Raw genomic sequence first — 21,481 nt, forward strand, 5'->3', positions numbered from 1 at the left:
ACTGAAACATATTTTTTTCTGTTTAAGGTATCCGATCCATAATAACCCAGATTTAATGAATCTGGATGCATAATGTTTTGGCTTAATACTCATTACTTTAATGCTGAAGTATCAATATGTGAGAGCGGAATGTGTCCTAATTAATGACCTTCCCCTTTTCCTGCAGAGTTACCGCCTTTGATTTTAATCTATAAAAATTATTTTTTAAAAATCTATACAGTATAAAATTTATTTTCAATAGTCTTTGTATTTTTAATGATAAAAAAGACCCTTCCACCGAAGCATTTATTAATTTTCTGGGTATTTACTTTTTTATCTTTTAAAATGTGCTTGTCCCCGTTGACCTTAATGCAATCATCATTAATTAATTACATACTGCTTAGTTAATAACAATTTTGTAAATGTCGTAGTAACCTAAGGAACTACGAGATCAGGGTATCTCTGTAGCGAGTGATTCTTTGTTTTATTAGTACAGATAGATGAAACTCAGTGAAGAAAGCGGGATTGGATGTTTGTATAGTAACGGTTGTGATTTTGATTCCTCGTGAAAATACATGTGTTTCTATGATATTGTGTAGGAATGAAAAATATTTCTTCCGAGTTGAAAAGATATCTTTTTTCTCGCTCTTGCTATAGGCAAGAAATCATAGTTCTTTTGCACATTCTGTTTAAAATTTATTCTAGTGACATCATTTATTGAGCCATAGGTACAATATTAAAACGCAAATAAATTGAATTCATGAATTTCACGTTTACTTATGTTTACCATCTTATATATCCAAAAATGGCTCTGTGATAAATTCAGATCTAATATAACAAGTAATTTAGGGTAAAACTCCATGATGACTTTTTATTTCGTACATCCCTTTGGTGAAAAATGAAGAAAATGACAATAACAAACCGTCAACCATCTCAAAAAAAACGAAATACAAATTTAAAGCAGAGCAATACGAGCAGGGACCTAAAAAATATTAGAGGTAGGATCAGGGAGCATCCTCTGCTGACCGGTCACACCCGCCGCGTGCTCCTTGTCACAATTGGGCAGGTCATAATCGAGATCCGTAAAAATCCGTAGACAATTAGGAAATTAATTATGGTCTAACAATTAATATGAAAAACGTTGGTCAGCATGAGACCCTGTGTAAAATTGTATTTGCTGACAAGGTCGTTATATCTACCATAGAACCTACAAAAATATTACTTTAATCGAGACTGCTGATAGTCAGGTTTTATCAACTTGTTTGTCAGAAGCTTTCCATGCCTTAGAATTTGTTCATTCGAAGAGCATGCTCTTGCGCATCGAATTAACTGAGACAAAAACATCACACGCAGGTGAGGAAGGAATATTGCTATAAAAGTAAGGAAAGTTGACTATAGAAAAACAGTCATCGCGTTACTCACAAAGTTTTGGTGATAGGTTACCATCATTGTTCATTTCCAGTAATATATCCAAAAATGAAACAGACGACGCAGACTCTGTGGTATCTTTTATTTCAAGTTCACTGGGATATATCGAGTCGACGTAAGACTGGTAATAATAATTGTTACTTGATAATGCGTCGTCGATATACCTGAATGTTGAGTTGAAGGCTACAGCCTATGATTTATTTTTTTTCACGTACAAGTTTCGTCTGCTTCATAAGATTACAAAAATAGGTCTGCTAACAATGGGGCACAATTGGTACTCATGGGAATTCCAACAGATTGTTGGAAGACTTTATTTCCAAACACTACATTGATGTTGTCTATCAGAAACTCAATTATTTTTAATGTCAAATGCAAAATACTTGTTTGTTCAATGCAAATGGTTTAAAATATTTTTATTTAGATTTCCAATGCCATGGTAAGCATTTTTACGACTTCCATTTTTTTATTGAAGAACTGTCGATGATATCAAAAGCCTAGATTTTAATTTGTCATGGGGAGTGGGTGTATAAAGCGTTGAAAATCGTACGTTTCATTGCTATTTATTTTTGTAAGATTTTGAGACCTCGAAGTTTCTAATAATAAGTTTTTTAGTATCCACTTCTAATTCACACCACTTCTGGACTATTTTGTTGTATTGTACTCTAACATTTTTCCTTCACTACTGTAAGAATTTTAGTAAGGAGTAAAGAGAACATTTACTGAACCTGCTATTTATCTTTGTTTGGAAAGGCTGTTATGTGTGTAAGTAGGATTACAATGTGTAGAATCATGTGTAGTGGTATAAAATATTGTTAAAAACATACGCGAAAATTCCTGCTAAGTATCGAATTTAATCAAACTCTCATTAATTAAATCCGTTCGGTTCTTGTATTTATCAACAGTCGAACCAGCAGAGGTTGTTTCATTGATAATTCTTTTTCCCGTTTATAGTTGAAATTATTGAATGTTGTTATAAATCAATTACCAGTTGAAATTAGGATTTGTTCACTTTGCAAGGAGGGTGGAGGAAGATCAAGGGATCGCCATGCTACATTTGTATAACGCGGACCATCAGTGGTACATGTAGATACGTCTGGTGAATACCTGGCGGTTTATCCCATTTTTATAATATCACCTATATATAAAGATAAACATTCAGCAATGTCTTCATATTGTCCAAAAATATGACAAAAAATAAGCAAATTTGTACAAATGATACATTTTCTTAAGTTTGAATGATTTTGCTTTTATGATAAGTGGATCCACGACAAAAAATATTTATCTATAGTAAACCTTTTTTTTGTTTTCGTTATTTAAGAATATTTTAAGAATGGTATACGTTACATGTATCAAGCGTTTTAAAAAGCGTGTCTAATATATGCCTCTATATATTGCTACCCATTCCTTTGTTCTCGATTTCGTGTTATGGGGATGCGGAATAAACATTATTACATTTGTGACGTCATACATAAAGACCACACCCCCGGAATAAATGTCTTTATCGTCATCAATTTAGGCAGAGCCGATTCCTCAAAATACCCAGCCATCTTCGGCCTTTCCCTCCACTTGGACAAAAACTGGACTTTCTCTGAGCCCGTGCGGAAATATTTGTAGAGCCGTTTCAGTTCCAGCTGTCATAATTTCTATTCACTGATGACGGAAGGTGTGGCTTCAATGTATTCTGCATTTTGAATTAAAAAAACTATAGCATCGAACACCTGTAGATGAAAAAATCAGGGTTTTTTTTAAAATGAAATAGATGCAAGTTATTGGAAATATCAGTGTTACTTAATTTTAAAATAGAAGACCACAGGTTAGCTGTGGACATGTGAAAATCTGTTTTATACCATTACAAACATCAAATGGTGCAGAAAATGTTAACCTTTTTCTGTATATATCTTTTTCTTTAGCAAAATAAAGGTAATTTGTTGACAACTGTTCTATTTGTAATCATAAATTACATAACTATGCTCTTATCTTAAAATGTTATTCGGCGAGCTGTAACTGCTGTTAAATTATTACTTTTTTTAAATTCCGTTTTTAAAAACAGAATGTGAAATCACAAAACATGTCAAAGACAGAGATTGTGCATATGTGTTGTAGAAAAACGTATTTTTTTTTAAATATCATATTGTAACCAAAAAAAACAACTTCTTTAATGCGCTCAGTATATAATTATGTATATACAATTCAATTCAATTTATTATTCTAGAGCTTTACAACTCATCGGAATACAAATTATAATACATATATAAAATTATATACAAATGTGCAATGTGCAGTAAGTGAGTGGACATATTAAGACATTATAATCATGTACATATTTTAAGATATGAATGGACATAAATGTATGATAAGTAGCTTAAACTGTAGTATTATTACAATGCTGCGCTCTCATTTTGGAAGCGCTAGACATATATTTTTCTAAATTATTGAGTTCCTTTGTATTGTTAACACTTAAAAGTTTAGCTAGCTTAAAAACACTTGGTTTTTTGTAATAAAAACTCTTTATATATTTCTTTCGTAATTCATTGTAAAAAGGACATATGAGTATAAAGAGGAACGCATCTTCTAAATCTATTTTATTACAATGATTGCAAAATCGTTCATTTCTTGGCACCTTGTTGTGTCGACCTTTTTCAATATTTAAAGAGTGTGATGAAGTTCGAAAAATACTTATAAATTTTTTTGAAATATAATTAATCGGTCTCCTAAGATAAGTTTGCAAACAAAAATTATCCACAAGATATAACCCACTTTTCGGAGATGTCGAAAAAGATGACATCAAACTTTGTTTATAAATATCTAATATTCTACACTCAATTATCTTGTAGGTTTTACATTGATTTGAACGAGTTTCGTAAAACAAATATTTTAGACCCATGCTAGATAACTCGCTTTGTATGGAAACCATCCAGTTATCGTTTTTGACGAGCATGCTTTTGTATGCCTCCTTCAAGATAATGCTATTTGAATTTTTAATTTTTAACCAGTATTTGAAAATTCGTAGTCTTATTGTAATATACAAAGGAAATCTACCCAGTTCATAATACACTAAATTATTTGTAGTTTTTTTGTTGACCCCAAGAATTCTCTAACAAAAATTGATATGTACCTTTTCTATATCGGGTGCTTTGTGGAAACATATGAAAGAATACTATGTACATACGTATCAAATACAGAACATTGAGTTTCAACATTAAAAGAATAATTTTTCATAGTGTTTGATATTGCAAAAAAGTGCTTTCCGTCCTTGATCTGCTACATACATGTATTTTTGTGTTTGTAAAAATTTTCAATTGAAGTTAAATAACATAAAAAAGTATTCACAACTTCTAGTTTTTGTTCATTGTATGACCAGCTTTCAAGATCTTGTAATAATTTCCCGTATACCAACTTTATATATTTTATCCCATAACTTGCATCTATTAATAGAGTCAAATGCCTTTTGAAAATCCACAAAACAACGATATAAACGTATTATGTTACATAGAGTTTTGTTAATAAGTGATTGTAAAACAAATATAGCATCTACTGTACTAAGTCCTGGTCGAAACCCAAACTGGGCATCAGTCAAAATATCGTATTTGTTATCCCATTCTAGGATTCTATTATTTAAAACACTTGTAAATAGATTTTCCAAAACAACTGACAATAGAGATACCCTTGTAGTTGTTTACATCATCAATGTCACCTTTTTTGTGTACTGATACAATACATTTTTTTGTCCACAGATCAGGGAATAAACCTGACATTAGTATTTTGTTTAAAAATTTATGTAACACAGGCATCAAAATATCATTACATCTTATAAAAAACTCATTTACAATGTAGTCCTCACTACAACTTTTGTTACATTTTAGTTTTTTAATAGCCTTACTAATTTCATCATAGGTAATTTCTTTATCTAACTCTTCATATACGGCATTATAATTCACAGAGTCACAAGTACTTTCTTTGTGGTCAACGCTGTTACCTTCAATAAGTCTTGTAAAATATGCTTGGAAGTCGTCATTCGTTAGGCTACATTTTCCTGACTTGCTTTTCCCCTTAAAGAATAAACTGTAAAAGTGTTTTGGGTTGTGTTTTCTCAAAAAATCAAACATGCCCCCCCTCATATCGTTTGTATTTATATTTTGATTTGTTCATGTATTTTTTGGTATTTTTTCTCGCCAACTAAAAGTGTTTCTTTGTTTTCATATGATTTTTCATTATTGTATGTATGGAGTAGCCCTTTGTATTCTTTCAACAGTTTTTTACAAGTTTCGTCAAACCAGGGTTTGTCCTGTTTCATATTCCCACATGCGTTATTTTTATGTATGGTATGTTGTGCTTTAGATACTTTAACATCTTCGCATTTAGTGTATACTGGTACTTCGTCTTATGGTGGCATTGGAAATCTGCGACGTTCAGTGTTCAATAGCGCACGTCACACCTGATCACGACGCATGCATACAATATTTTAACACTTTGGAAAAAGAAAATATAAAATCACATAATATACAAGGTATCAGATTTGTTTATATATTATCTATAAGATAAACCTACCTGAGGTGTTCGCAATAGTCACTAAAGCAATGGTGATCAAAATCCTTTAAAATTTCATTTGTGATTTGCAACATTCCGTGAAAAAACTATACTGTTGATATAGATATTAAGGATAATGTCTTACACTTGTTTGTAAAAGAATAAATAGATGTTTAACCGAAGTCGAGTTGTTGTTTTAATACACATTAAGTGATGAGATGTTTTCTAAGATCAAAACTCCTTTGGAATTTCATTTGTGATTTCCAACATTCATTGACTGTTGATATAGATAATAAGGTAAGTATCTAACAAAGATAAACACACTGTCTGTATAAAAGTGAATAGATGCTTAACCGAAGGCGTGTTGTTGTTTTAAAACACAACAAGTAACGATATGTTTTCTATGATCAAAAAGCTTTTTAATTTGAAACTTATTTTTTTCTGTAGAAAGATTCCAATTTGCTGCGTATTTGTTTGTAGCATATAAAGCATCTGATATGGCATGGAATAATCAAAGGAGAGGAATAAATTGATCCACTGTATTATCGTAGATTGCTTTATATGATTAAAATTCTTTCATGAATTGTTCCACTAATATGTGTAACCCTAGGGAGCAAATCTTAAATTACTACATTTATTTATAATTTTACACTGTTTGGTTTATCGGAATCGTTCATCGCAAGACAATACACAAGTTAATGATATTCTTTGATGTGATATAAACCATATCTTTTTCAGTTTTTTCTCTACCTTTATTTGAGTTTACCTTAAACTGTTTGGACAAATGTAATGAAAATATAATATCTGTTAATAGCAACAAAGATGTTTTAAACAGTTTCGTTCGTCTGGTTTTAGGTTTTTGGACCACCTCTATTCTGAAAATTCTGCATCATTTATTCATTTCACCCGAATAATATTTTTTTTTACAATTTCAAAAACTACATTGAATAAAAAAGTTTTTCAAAACTTTCGTATTTACAGAGGTTAGAAAAGGATTATATTTTGTGGCAGAAGGTTTTTAGGAAAAAAATACATTTTTCATAACTCAAATCGTTTTAGAGTACTGTAACTTTAGCTTAATAATTTTCATTAGAAATGAAACTTCCAAATAGTTTCCTCAATTGAAATATCTTCATTTTTTCCCGAAAAAAAAAACCAATTTGAACAATTTTTAAACATTTAAATCGACACATATTTGCATATTTAGCTTATATTTTATAAAGGTCTCAAAATATTAAATTCACTTGATGCCTTAATTGAGAGTTCAAAATTATTTTTGCATGTTGAATTGTAAGAGACTGAAAACAGCGTTTTTCTAGAGCAAAACGTCAAAATATCAATTAGATGATGAAATTGTGAGCATTTTTTCTAATATCTTAACTTTTATTCGTTTTTAATAAAATAAATATGTATTTAATGTCATGTTTCATTCAAATAAAAATCAATAGGAGGACAATAGATTAAATTAATTTTGCGCTTTAGTGCAGAAAGGTTAAACTTAATGCACCGTAGCGCCGAAAGAAGCATATAGAACCTTCCTCCCTTTTTTGTATTGAATTTTGGTTAAGTTTGAGTGTATATTTTTTAAATACTTTCTACAGAAACTTAAGACTTTCGGAAGCAGGATTTAACCTTCATAAAGAGGCTCAATGGTCAACAAATATGCCATCATATCTACCTGAGAGATTTAGCTATGCTTTAATTAGCTACAAACTATCAAGAAGTAAAGAAAAAAAATATTATATTAGTTTTTTAAATACGATCTTTTTACTCCATCCTTTTATAGAGCTCTTCGTGTTAAGGATGTAACTGTAAACTTTTAAACGACCATCCTGCCGTCTTAATATTTATAGATTGTTAGAAAAAAAACTGTTCCAATAAGTTTTAATAAGGGAATTCGAATATAAAGTATATTCGAGTGAACAGAACTAATTAACGAACCGCATTTGAGTGTTTTATCTCATTGTTTACTTGCAATACTGACAAATCTCTGAACTCATGCTAAATCATAACATCAAATCTCTGAGAAAAGTGTATGAATTTATTTCAATTACACCAAAATATATACTCTTTAGTGGGCAAGTTGGAACCAAACAGATATGTTCCCTTCTTATAATAAATATAAATCGTATAGAATAATTAAAAGCATATATCCCTTTTTAAACAATGATATCTTTTTTCAGGTATGATACCGTATAGACGGTTTTTTTTGGCGGGACACAAATTTGGTGGATTCTGGTCTGCAATGTATATCATTAATTTTGGCGGATGTAATTTTGATGGACTCAAATTTTCTTACATTTAATATTTTTACTGGTATCATTCATTTAAAATTTTTGTTAGAAAATACACAAGAATGAAATCAAAGCAACAATTCTTTATTCAAATATTTACAAATGTGTCATGGGTACTCAGAGTTACTTAGTAAACGCTCTGGCCAACGGGATTTCATCTTCAAGATGAGCCTTTAAGGTGTCAGCGATCCCGGTCTCCTTAAATCCATTGCGAATAATGTCAGGTGAATTACTGATGTGTTGGTACATCTGCACCAAACACTTAGCTGACAACGGCTTCAATTTACTCATTGTAAGGTCCACAGGAGAAACATCAGAGTCCTCGCCGTCTTTAAGTTGCGCGACAATTTGATTGGAATACCAACCCTCAAAAGATTTTCTAAGATGATTTTTGACTGCTTTTTGTACACTCACATCTAGTGGCTGTAATCTGTCCGTACAGCAAGCTGGAACAAATACAACTTTAATATTGTTTTCGGCCAGAAACTCTAGAAAATCTTTCCCCATCTGTGCTCTAACTACATCGAAATTCAAAGGGCCTTTTGCCCTTTTGGTAGATTTTCTTTGCGTTTAATTTGTGAAATGTATGGCAGAATTAATTTTTTTTATATATTCCATCTGAGTATTAGCATTTGCCCAGTGGTTCTCGGAGTGAGTAATGTGCCAGTCAGTGGGGAAATTGTAGGATGGATGGCATTGCTCCGTTTTTCCAGCATAGATTACTTGTGGAGGAAAAAATTTGCCTGAAGTGAAAATTACGACTTTTATATAACTGCATAAATAAATACGTTTAAATTTAATGTGCCATAGCCTTACCGTTAGCGTTAATTGTACCAGTAATTAAAAGAACAAAGAAAACCCGAGAGTGTCCCTGGGAAGATGGCCGTGATCTGGCGTTTATCTCCAAGCCCCGCTAATTCGACACGCTTTGATCCTTCCGAAGTCATTGTCCAGTTAGACACGGGCACAATATGTAATCCAGCGTGGTCCCAGTTTATGATCAAGTCAGAAGGAATGTCATACTCTGTCACGGTTTTTTCAATACGTTCAAGAAATTCATTTTTGAGTTCTTCAAAATTTTCAACTGTATTGTTCTTACAAGCAGTTGAACCACGACGCTATACGAAATTCATTCGCTGTAAAAGCGATTTAGCCCAACTTTTGGTCAGATCAAGATGTCCCCATTTTTGGAAAGCAAAGTTTTGTCTTTTCCAGTTGTTATACCCTTTCCCGCTGCAATAACAATTATTAATAACCGCGCCGTTTTCTCTAAGAACATACAGGTATTTCTGTAATTTACTTTCCAGTTCATAACCAACCAAGAACGGTCGTCCACGTTTTTTAAGAAATATTTCTGTTACATTGTACATCAGAATCATTTTCGTCAAATTCAAGCTTTCGTTTCCGTAACAACAAGGATTCCTTAAAATGTTGGTGTAGCATTCCGCTTTAAATGAAATCGTAATGATATTAACTAATAAAGGAAAACATTTCTTATAAATAAACTTAAAGCTCTACGCCAAAACAACTGAATAATTTTATGTCCATATTGCGTGTGTAAATACATTTTAATGAGGCACAAATTCCATGCTAAAACCTTGTTATCACAAGGAGAGAAATTTTCCAAACGAGATAATCCTTTTCCGTGTGCACACGTAATTAATCATCGCATAAAATATAATTATATGTTTATGGCAAGATTAATGATATATTTTTTTCTTTGTAGTCGATGTTTGATCCTCTTGTGGACAAGATTCATTTCTAATAAACGTTTTCTTAAGAAATGAAAATATACGGAACATCTTAGTTCATTTGATAAAAAGGCATTAATCAGATTAAAACTAAACATTGTTATGTAAGCAAAAAGTTTATTATCAAAATACAACCGTTGAATATCCAATTACATTTTAGAAAACATAATAAAAAATTCTCTTTATGTTCCTATACATGATTATTTTCCAATGCACTTTCTACAAAATGAATTGGTCCTCTAATAAATGACGAATTTTGCACTAAAATTGAAAGTCGGACGTTCACAGGAAAATATAAATAAATAAGTTTAATACGGTTTACTTCGTTAAGAACAAGAGGCAGAAAAATGTTATGTTTTTGTACATGCATACATTTTCATTTCTTTTAATTAATGTGTTCAAAATAGAATAAAACATTACATAAAAGCAGAACAAAATCCTGAAGGATTACTTTATTTACTATTGGAAATTGCTAACTTTTTTTTTCTCAAGCTGTTCGCAAAATATTTTTGAAGTTGGACTCTAAACAGGGAATAAAAGATCAATAGTTACAGACAACAAATAAACAACACTTTGTCGATGAGAAACCATAAAATCACAAACAAGAACTTTGCAACTTTTAAGGAATGAATTTAAGTTCTACCTATGTTATACGATACAACATAATTTTATTCCTTATAATTTAATTTTTTAGCACTAAAATCAGAAAATAGGGCCCACAAATAAGTTAAAAGATGTTAATTTGTACAAAATTTAAACGTAACGTCAAGTGGATTAATACGTTTTTCACGTGCGTCGTCGTTTTGTGACGTAGGTAAGTTATGTTATACGATTTATATGAATTTGTTTAGCCAATCAAACGAGGCGTTACAATCAGAATTTAATTATTAATTGATTATGTTTACTTCTCCTAACAAGTTGAACTTAAAACACAAGGCGAAATGAAATAAAGAACAGAAGCAAACATCATGTTAAAATTGAGTAAGGATGATTAAAAATAACAGACAATAAATGAACAACAATATTTTCGCTGGTAGGTGCCCATACTATCGCTAACATGTTCTTTGGAACAATTATTTCATTCTGTTAAACATCTCTTTTTAAGAAAGGGTTAAATTCGTCCACTGAACGAGTCATTCATTTGAATAACGTTGATTTTGGGTACTCTTTTACTGTCGATTCCCCTCGAGAATCCACGCGTCTGGCAGATGGGTACCATTTTCTTAAAAGCCCAGGCAAAATCTGACTTCAGCCAACAGTAGAGAATGGGGTTGACAGCTGAGTTACTTTGGGCGATGAGGAGACTTATATTCTTAATCAGGTCAACGATCTCTGGGCTCAAAGGTGTGTATTTTAAAGGACCACAGATCATAAATGGAAACCAGAACGCCACAAACAGAAACAAGATGACACCCATGGTGGACGCAGACTTGGTTTCCTTTTTTAGCTGTTGCCTCCTCATGTAGTATATGTGCACCTTTCTTTCAATTGTTCTTTTCCTGTTATCCAAAGCAACTCGATATACTTTAATATACATGGCTAAGCAGCACGTCAGAAGAACGAAAATGGACCCAAATGAAAAACTTACAGTATACGCCAGGGGGAGTCCTTGGTAGAAGTCGCATCTTTTAGATAGTACGGCATCGTTGTGCCAAAAATAAGGAATACACATTACGAGAATGTTGTAGACATATATGCCAATAGCAATCTTCCGAGCTCTAGATGATGTCATCCACAGCGGATACTTCAATGGATAAATTATAGCTATATAGCGATCAATTGCAATGGCCGTCAGGTTGTACATAGAGGAACTCAGAGAGAACAAAATGGAGGAATACTTCAGAATACAGAGATACTTGTAACGGATGAATGTAGCCGCGGAAAAGTAGTTGAAGGCATACATTGGGAGAGTTGCAAGACCGACAGACAAATCAGCGAAGGAAAGGCTCACTATGTAAACATTGGTTGGTGTATTAAGCCGACGACGGTAGAAAATCATGGCGAAAATGACCATCAAGTTCCCCACCAAAATTACGGGTATTATTCCAAGCGATGATATTCCTAGTGCTAGGTTAACGCTGTAGGATAAGGATTTTGGTGCGAGACCATCGGATCCATTACCAGGCAAAGAGTTGTTCATTATGATCCTTCTGGTAAAATGGCTATCAGAGCTCTGTTCATGAGATACAGTTCTTTGCTACTCGTTTTGTTTACTGGCAGACTTTTGAATTAATACTGGCTGATATGAGACTGGTGGACATGATGACTGTCATTAGTCTTCCTTTTTTCAGATATCCTATGCATTAAATCATCATTTACTACACGCAACAAGAAATGTAAAAGAAATTCTGTTAGTTATTTACGTCTTATGCATTTCGGACATGTGTTCTTAAGTACAGATCACGATATCTTTTTTTGAAACAAAATCAATACGACGCCGATTTTTACTCTGTTCACCTTATTAATAATGTCTTACGGTGACCAAAGCAGCCAACGAGCTATAATAATGACTTACATGCAATAACATATTGTTTTCCCTCGGACTGAAATGTCACACTTTCATTGCATTAAACATGGCACGTGATTGCCTCATATATCTCTATGTAGGTTCTTTGAGGATTTATATTAGGCAATATGGCCGTCATATGCAGCCGCCTCACCTACTCATCTCGATATATCATATTATTTAACACAGAATGTTCAGTAAGTCCTTATAATATTTGGAGTAGTTGCCCTTTGGAATTATTTTTAAATTAGAGTAGTTGCCCTTTGAATATTGACGTCACATTGTTCTGTCTGGAGCAGAGCAAAATGGCAGCGTCGAAATTTGCTCAAATATCTGTTTAAAATTGAATAGCAACAAAACATTATAAGTAATATGGGTGAAGCGAAGATTTTTAAAGTGTATTTGAAAGGTGGTATTGATCATTTTTAAGAGTTTAAATGAGTTTAACTGGACGAGATGTAAGGCATCTTGTACATTGCTTTGCGTAGATCACCGCTATTTGTAAATGAATATGTCGCTTGATAGTCCATGGGAAAACAAAACACTTATTAGGTTAGTTACTGACTCACTACGAAAATATATAAGGTTGATCAATCTCATAGACGGCTTGGCTTCGTCTCGCCATCTATGATATTGATCAACCCAATATATTTCCGTAGTGAGTCAGTAACTAACCTAATAAGTAATAATATGAATGCATACAAAGAACAAGTATGCCCTCTAAAACGTACGAACTGAACAAACGTTTTAATAAATTACCATCCGCTATAAATGGCATAAGTATTATAGTACATCAGGGTGAGAAAATATTTGCATTTGTGTAGTAATGCGGAAGATCAAATGTTGTCAATTTCATAAGGTACAGATTTTTTTTATAAAAATTATCACTAATTTGGGACGAATACCATTAAAATTCTAATGTAGAACACAGGCCTTCCACACGAATACGTAAATGTATGCTAAAATACTATAAATGAACGTTTATAGTTTTCATAATAAATTGTAAGACCTGTTTAGATATCTAAAATCAAAATCTAAAATCTGAATTAAAATTTCACATAAGGTCTATTAAATAAAAGGATTTTCTCAACAATACTGCGAATTTAACTTACATCTCTCCCACTATTGTTTTGTACAATTCTCAATAAATCACATTAAAATACTTTATTAGAGTTCTTAGATTACTTATATTTTGAATGCTTTCCGATCAAATTTACATGACATTCAACTTTCAGGCATGACGTCAACAATGTGTAAATCTACGAAATACAATCTAATTTAAAAAAAAATTCTCCAGTATTTTGCCTTTGTTTTTGGTCAACGTTTGATTGCTTAAATATTTGAATATGTACATAATAACTAATATTGGTGTTTCCAAGAAATTAAATGTAACTCAGTTTCCATATTGTTCCTTAACACCCCTACGTGTCATTTCAAGTTAATTCTTGGTGACAAAGAAACAAAGTTACATGTCAATTGTTTATTAGATCCTGCCAACACAGTACCCCAACCCTCCTTTGAATAAGTTTTCATACCGACACTGTATCACATTATATAAATAGTCCCTGTTTGGGAGGGTGATAGTTGAAATTCACCACCGACTCAAAGCGAAAGTTGACAATGGATTTCGAGGTGTTTTTATTTCAACTGTTACCTTTTCAAGAGGCACTATTTATCTTATTATACGGAGTATCTTAATTCTAAAGAAAACTAAATGTCTTAATACTCAGACGCACGCTTTGATAAACGCCATATTCACTCGAATTATATTAATCGCATAACTGATTTATTTGAAATAACATAAATTCTACGGCGAACCGTACTGAATAATTTTCTCACTAACAATTTGTTTTATTTTACCTCATATAAATATTCATATTTTAAACAGAATTTGATTGGCTGATTTGTTCACGTGACCTTCTGATCTCCCAACACAACACAACATCGTGTCTCACCTATTCGAATATAACTTATTTTACGTTCGGTTCGAGTTACAGGAAAAGACCAGGTAGTTCCCGAAGACGCAAACGATAACAAAATAAAGTCGGTAAAGATGGTGAGGTTACACAAGCCAAGCAGTGAGGATTCTTTTCTGCATTTTAAAATGAAAAAGACGCAGTGAACACGAAAATATAAATTAATGTGGCCGTAAAATGCTTTCGGGACCTTTTAACCAAGAGTAAAATGTAGACAATATTGAAGACTTGCCAGTCGATGATCTGAAGAAGTCGTTGAAGGGATTTTACGTGAACGTTAGTGCAAGGAAAAATCAGGGCATCTTTTCAAGAAAAGTGCACTACAGAACATCTGTTAAGGGTTAAAACGTTTGCTTCAAGAGAAAAAAAACATCGACATTGTGAAAGATTATGAATTTAATGAGAGCAACAAAATATACAGAGCCGTGTCAATCGATTTGTAGAGGAAAGGACTTGAGGGAACTGACCACCACCCTCCAATTTCAGGCAAAATCTGCAGAAATTGTGCAGTAAAGACACACCGGTTTTTGATTTAATCAATTCGTTTGGTCTAAAATTAAAGGTTTGGTTTGAAATTACGCTTTACCCGTGCTGAAAAGGAAGAGAAAATTTGAGATCAATGACCAAAGACACATTTGAGGTAGCAAAAGTTGAAGTTGGAAGAATGTGGGTATATCAGTTTGTTTATGAGCTGGATAAAAATCACCGGGCTGATGCTTCTGGGAGTGTTACTGAAGGTCGGATGTATCAGTTACCAGGACTGAGGAACTATTTTATGGCTGGTCTGTGTTAAAATATGTGTATTACCATTACAACTATATAGCTATTATCATGATTATAAAGAATTTATTAATTGTTTTCCTATTTTTTTTTCAGAAAACATACATGAACTGCCCTGTGCTTTCCTGAGAAAAGTATGTATCAAAGTTGAACCCAAAAAAGGATGACAAACAGTGTATGCAAATGCACATGTGGGGAAAAATTCATTGTCTAGCTTTATGTCCGATATTTCAAATGTAGGGAAACACTCTAAAGTATAAATGAATCATTCGGTGGGTGCTAGAAGTATCACTGTATTGGATGTTGCGGGCATTAGTGGCCGCCACATTATGAAATTTCTGGACATAGATTGGAGACTCAAGTCTTACTCCCATTTCATCATCAATGGGAAGAAGAGAGAACTATCAGAAACTCTTAGTATCTCACTTTTTTGTCTTTTTTTGTGCGTTAATAATCTATGCTGAATAGAATACTATTGTTAAAATATGAAAATTGAATTAGTTTGCTGTTAAAATGTAATTGAAAACTTGAAATAAACATTTATTTTATCTGTGATACAGTCTCAGATTTAGAATGTGATATCCTACTATTTTGTCATTATTTTGTGTGTGATATCTATCGGTGTTGAATAAAATTGTTTAATTTGTATATCGTTGATTAATTGTCCTTGCCTTGAATCGGTATATTAACATTTTGTCGCATGAATAATCGACAGACATGAAGATTTATTCACCCTTAAAAAATCATATCACCCTCGGGCGTTGCCCTCGGGGAATATGAATTTTCAATTGCGAATAAATCCCCATGTCTCCCTCACCATCATGCAATAAATGTATAATGTGAGCCGTTGCCAAGTGTGCTGCTTACCCTCAGGAAACATGTAATGGAACGGATTATAAACTGCCTCTAAACCAATCACATTTCAGTATTTTACATCAAAATATAATAGTTATATTAAATGCGAACTTAGAATTTTAACACCATGCGATGACTTTGACAACATGTTTAAACCGAATTCACCACTACGAGGAAAGTCAGAAGCCTTTTTTTTCCTAAAGAAGAGACAGAAAGACATGTTTCAGTTGAATACACATGCACTATGTATAACTCGTTGTAATATCAATTACAATCAACTTTGGCAAATGTAAGAATTGATCTTTATTAGGAAAATAGAAGTTTTAGTTGAACCTCATTTATTGAACGTTTATCGTAACTTTAATTTGAGAATGTTTCAGTATAATTTTACTTTATAAAAAAGGAGGCAGAAAAACAGCCTCTAGTTGACTACTGGAGAAATGCGTTTTCAGCACACCAATTCTTTTCACTGGCACACTGCACTTCAATTCCGTGACTCTAAGACAATTGGACCACGCTCATAATTGTACTACATCCATTAATATGATGCACCGGGGTCAACAATTTTATTTATGTTTATGACACGGCACAGACAAGCCCATTTCTGGAGATAATTACACATTTCTCTTCGACCATAAATAATCATACGCTATTTATATATTGTAAGTGCTTCTAACAAAATTCCGTAGAATGTATGTTATAATAAACGATCTATATGCAATCTTTATTTGGACACTATGCAAAAGACATTATTATAATCCTTTGGTAGGTCTTTTCAATCATTTAAATAATATTCCTCTAAGTTACACTCTATTCTAACAACTATTTATGTTGCAAACACATGTATATCTCTCTGTGTACCTATACATAGTTTTAATTTTGCCATAGAATGACTATGTTGACAACACTCGTGATAGTTTCGTAAGCTTTTTTAAATAAATAAAACTACTTGCCTTCTGAATTCATAATCTGCGACCTATTTTTACATTTCATGCCAAAGCAGTGACGTCCTTACGCTGTTGGGTCAAATATTTTTCGTTTGACGATCATGACATGGACACGTCTTCGTTATAAATGCGGTATTTAGTTTCTTGAATAAATTACCTGGAACATTCTTACACTCTCTTTTGGCTCAAGGCTGTCGTTCACATGTAAACATATCACACAAGGATATTTATTCTATATTAGTACAGCAAGTGAACTGAGAGTTGTGCTTGTACTTTAAAAATGAAAACAGGCATCCTTGAGTCTTTGATGGTCTGGTATTTCTGTTCTGCGGGTAAGTCTTGAAAATAATGTTATTATTCATTTTTCTATTTCAAGATTTCACGTTTTGCAAAACGTAATGTAATAGCAAAAAGAATAATATCATTTTTTCCATTACATTATATCAAAATACGATGATTCTATGTTGAATTGAAATACAAGTACTTCTTACTGTAATTAAATCGGAGAACAAAATTTAATAACCATTCGATAACCATTTATTGCAAAAATTAGTATCAGTTCAACATACATATTAAGATTTTTCAATGTCAATAGGAAATAATTGAGAGTTCAGTGTGGCATGTGATCAATAAAGGTATAAGGAATCATTCTTAGAGTGTTGAGAAGAGATGGCTTTGGTCGGGGAGTGATCAAATCCAATAAAGCGTGACTGGCTCTATTTTAGATTAAGATATGAATTGTGAGCAATTAACTATAATTTAATACAGAAAACGATACATATATTTTACCTTTAAAAGTTGGTTTTTTTCCTATATTTTGATATTTAGCTCTTCTTTTAATTGAGATCAATACAGTATAAAATTGTCCACGACCATGCAGTCCTCTTAATAGTTTGACAGAACATATAATGAATTGTTTTTACAAAAACTGGGTAAGATGTCGCAAAACTTTGACAAAATGTATCTTTTACTTTTGATTACATGTTAAAGAAATCATCCGAAAGTCTAGCTTTCTAATTTGTCATCTTATAGTAAACTGGATAGGTACACCTCTGCACTGAATTTTTTTCAGCGGTTTTGTAATACAATATGGATGTTTGCACACACATCAATTACAAGATAACATTTTGTTTTTGATTTATAAATACATTGTAAATTTAAATTTTAAAGCTCTCAGAACGTATAAATAATAACATATCTTGTTTAATTTGTTAAAACAAAAAACATAATGGAAAGATAGACTTACACTCTGTAATCCGGTACATGTGATTAGTTTATTTTTGCTGCATATATAGTGGGTTTTTTAGCTGTTTATATGACGGTAGAATTGTAAGTAACGTTTAAATACCACAGGATGAATCTTTGCCTTTCAGTTAACTCAAAGGTAGCTGAATGGTCTGGAAAGGTGACTGAATAGCATAACTATGCCTTTCAGTCATCTTTCAGTAACCACAGTATGAAGGTCTGCAATTCAGTCAACTGAATGATAACTGAATGGTCTTGAAAGGTGACTGAATGGCACAGACATGCCATTCAGTAACATTTCAGTTACCTGTCAGTCACCTTTCAATTGACTGAATGGCTGAGATTCATCCTGTTAACCATTCAGTCATATTTTAATTGACTGAATGGCAGAGATTCATCCTGTGTACAGCAACGTATGTGTTAAAACTTCGAAAGCAAAAATTTCCTAACATAGCAACGATTTGTAATAAATTACAGTACATTGTATTAATGCAAAATTTCGAATTGTAAGAACGTGATTAAAGTAAAAAAGTATGTAAGTTTTTTATGTAAGAAAAAAGATGTAACATGATTAATGTAACAACAAATTCATAAAAGGCGAATTACCTTTCAAAAGGGGAAAAAGACAACAATTACTGTCGAGTAAAGTCACCCAATACGCATTTTATTGATAATTTAGATTTCCTGAGATTATTTAAATAACAAAAACTTTTATAAACGAGAACGATAGCTGATTCATAAACCTCATTTGTTTTTTTTTCAGTTGGGGGAAAACAAACGTTATTAACAGACTTCAGTTAAAAGAGACCTTCACACGCCGTAGGAGGACCAAGTACTTTTTCAGCTAAAAAGCTTCTTAAACAGTCGCAGCTAAAAACCAAAGGAGCTGCAAGCGTTCATGACTTAAAAATACCCAAGGTGTTACAATCTGGACAAAAATCAGTTGATAAACCTGACCTAGTGAAGTCGGTAAGAAAACAAGACTTAGACAATCCAAAAACAATAGAAAACTTGGCAAAACCTGATTCTATCAGGGTTAACACACCACAAAGCGTAGAAAATAAAAACATGCAACTAATTAATTCCGAAGTCATATCGTCACAAATAGATCAAGTTTCTTCGGACAAGGTTCCTGAGAAAGACATTCAACTGAAAACTGGTGCATCAGACCTGAAGCTATTTACATCTGCAAAGGAGGCACATGCTAAACATTTTCGTGTTGTTGATCATTCTTCAACACCTATTCCACAACTCGTAACATCTCAAACAGATATTGATTTAACAACTCCAAACATAGTTATTACTCTAGGATTGGAACATGTTAGAACACCAACACCAATTTATGAAATTCCATTCTGTTCATGGATAGATCCAAATAAATGCCCAGATGTTAGTAGAGTACAGCCGGAATGCCTTGAATATCCAAAGGTCGACTCACCTTACGGGGAATGTAAAACATGCCCACTTATTATCAGTTGGTGCTTCGAACCCAACGACATGGCTGGAAGCGGAAAACTGCATGATAATTCTCCACTAGATGTCGTGTTAAATACCAGAAATATGAAAGCGCCAAAATTTGCGTTGGCTATCAATAAACCAGTTATTTTATAAAATAGTGTTTTATGCACCATTACATTAACACATCTGTTGACTATTTCTTGACAAATCGCACATCTGTATATTCAATAATTGTTCTCATCATCTACTGTTCAAAATTAGTGGTGCAAAATTTCATTTTTTATTATTAATCTTTTTTTGTAGTTTGGATTATTCTTCCTTCCCTGTAAAGAGCTAGTATTTGCACAAAGAATTAGAATCGTTCGAAGCTAATTGTGTAATGTATGATCATAATACTTTTAAAAAAGGAAATTCCCAAAGTTGGAAAATTTAGAAAGTAAAATACGAAAAAGATGGTTAGAAAGTTCAATTGTTATTTTTCATTGCATAATAAATTAATATTTATAATTATTTTACGAGGGGTTACATCCAGCTTCCCATCTGCATTTGAATGAGGAATAAATGGTTGTATATTCTGATTTTCATATTTAGTTTTTTTTTATTACACGCATATGTTCTCAGTTATAAACAATCATTAAAAGAGTGTTTAGTTAATGATGCCTGAAAAATAGTTTATATACATATCTCCTAACAGCGTTTTACTGTTGAATTCGCTCTATTAAATAATTTCCTTCACTGCTTGAAGACAACTTATAATACATGCATCATGAATCTTATGATCAATTATTCATATGAATACATCTGCACGTGTGTTCAGATGTTTTATATTCAGGTTTCTTTCTGTATTAAATTGTAACTAAACCTCGCCATGTAATAAATATGTTTTGAAATACTCAGTAAGTTCTTTTTAACCAGGAAAATAATATTGGTACATGTAAGAAATGCAACTATTCATAATTATTATATTTCCAAAAAACTATTGGACGATCAAATCAGTTACTTTTTGTTATCCAATCTTCAAAATAACTTTTTAACCGATGAATACTGGTATTGCCTATCTTTGCTAATGTCAAAAAATTTGATACTTTGCATACATGTATATTAAATTGCATGACCTTTCCATTTCCATTGAAAAAGGAAGTGAAACATAGTAAAAGGTTGTAACCATTTACATTTCCACCAATTTAAAGAAACTGGATTTACTTCTCTAACAAATGTGCAAGAAGTCTTTTTATCACCATGTATAATAATATAATTATAAGTTGAAAGAAAAAATGCGGATCAGTGTCTGTTTAACTAATGTATATCTAGAATTTTATCATACAGGCAATAAAAAATTGGTTCCTTAACATTAGAATTAGACTATGTTTTAAATCACCTCGTGCAAATGTATATATAGTTCATATTGACATATTAAATTAATAAGGGAAAATTTCACTCTGCTATTAAGTTTACCCCCTTTTTTAGAAATGCTTTACACTGATTTTAAACAACGTCAGTATTTCCAGACTCAAATGTTAAAGTTAAAAAAAAGTAAATAAAGCTTTGCCATATTTTCAAAAAAATGATAACATATATAATCAAGGTATAAAAAAAAATTCAGTGAATAAAAAAATCATTAAAATAGTACCATAGCATAAAATTCAAACAAATACGAACTGAGTATATAAGTTATATCAAGTTTTATTATACTTTCATTTTAAATACTGAAATCTGATTGGTTTAGACGCAGTTG

The 21,481-nt window shown here is 32.1% G+C and overlaps 1 protein-coding gene across 1 annotated transcript; it reads right to left on the reverse strand.

Annotated features, from left to right (window-relative positions):
• Positions 1–10,119: 10,119 nt before the first annotated feature.
• On the reverse strand, positions 10,120–12,288 carry LOC105344757 (adenosine receptor A2b). The gene has a single exon (XM_066073332.1). It carries the CDS (start codon positions 12,117–12,119, stop codon positions 11,091–11,093), a length of 1,029 nt encoding a protein of 342 aa, XP_065929404.1. The 5' UTR covers positions 12,120–12,288; the 3' UTR covers positions 10,120–11,090.
• Between the last annotated feature and the right edge of the window lie 9,193 nt (positions 12,289–21,481).

The sequence above is a fragment of the Magallana gigas genome, chromosome 10 (genome assembly GCF_963853765.1).
Source record: "Magallana gigas chromosome 10, xbMagGiga1.1, whole genome shotgun sequence".
NCBI classification, from domain to species: Eukaryota; Metazoa; Mollusca; class Bivalvia; order Ostreida; family Ostreidae; genus Magallana; species Magallana gigas.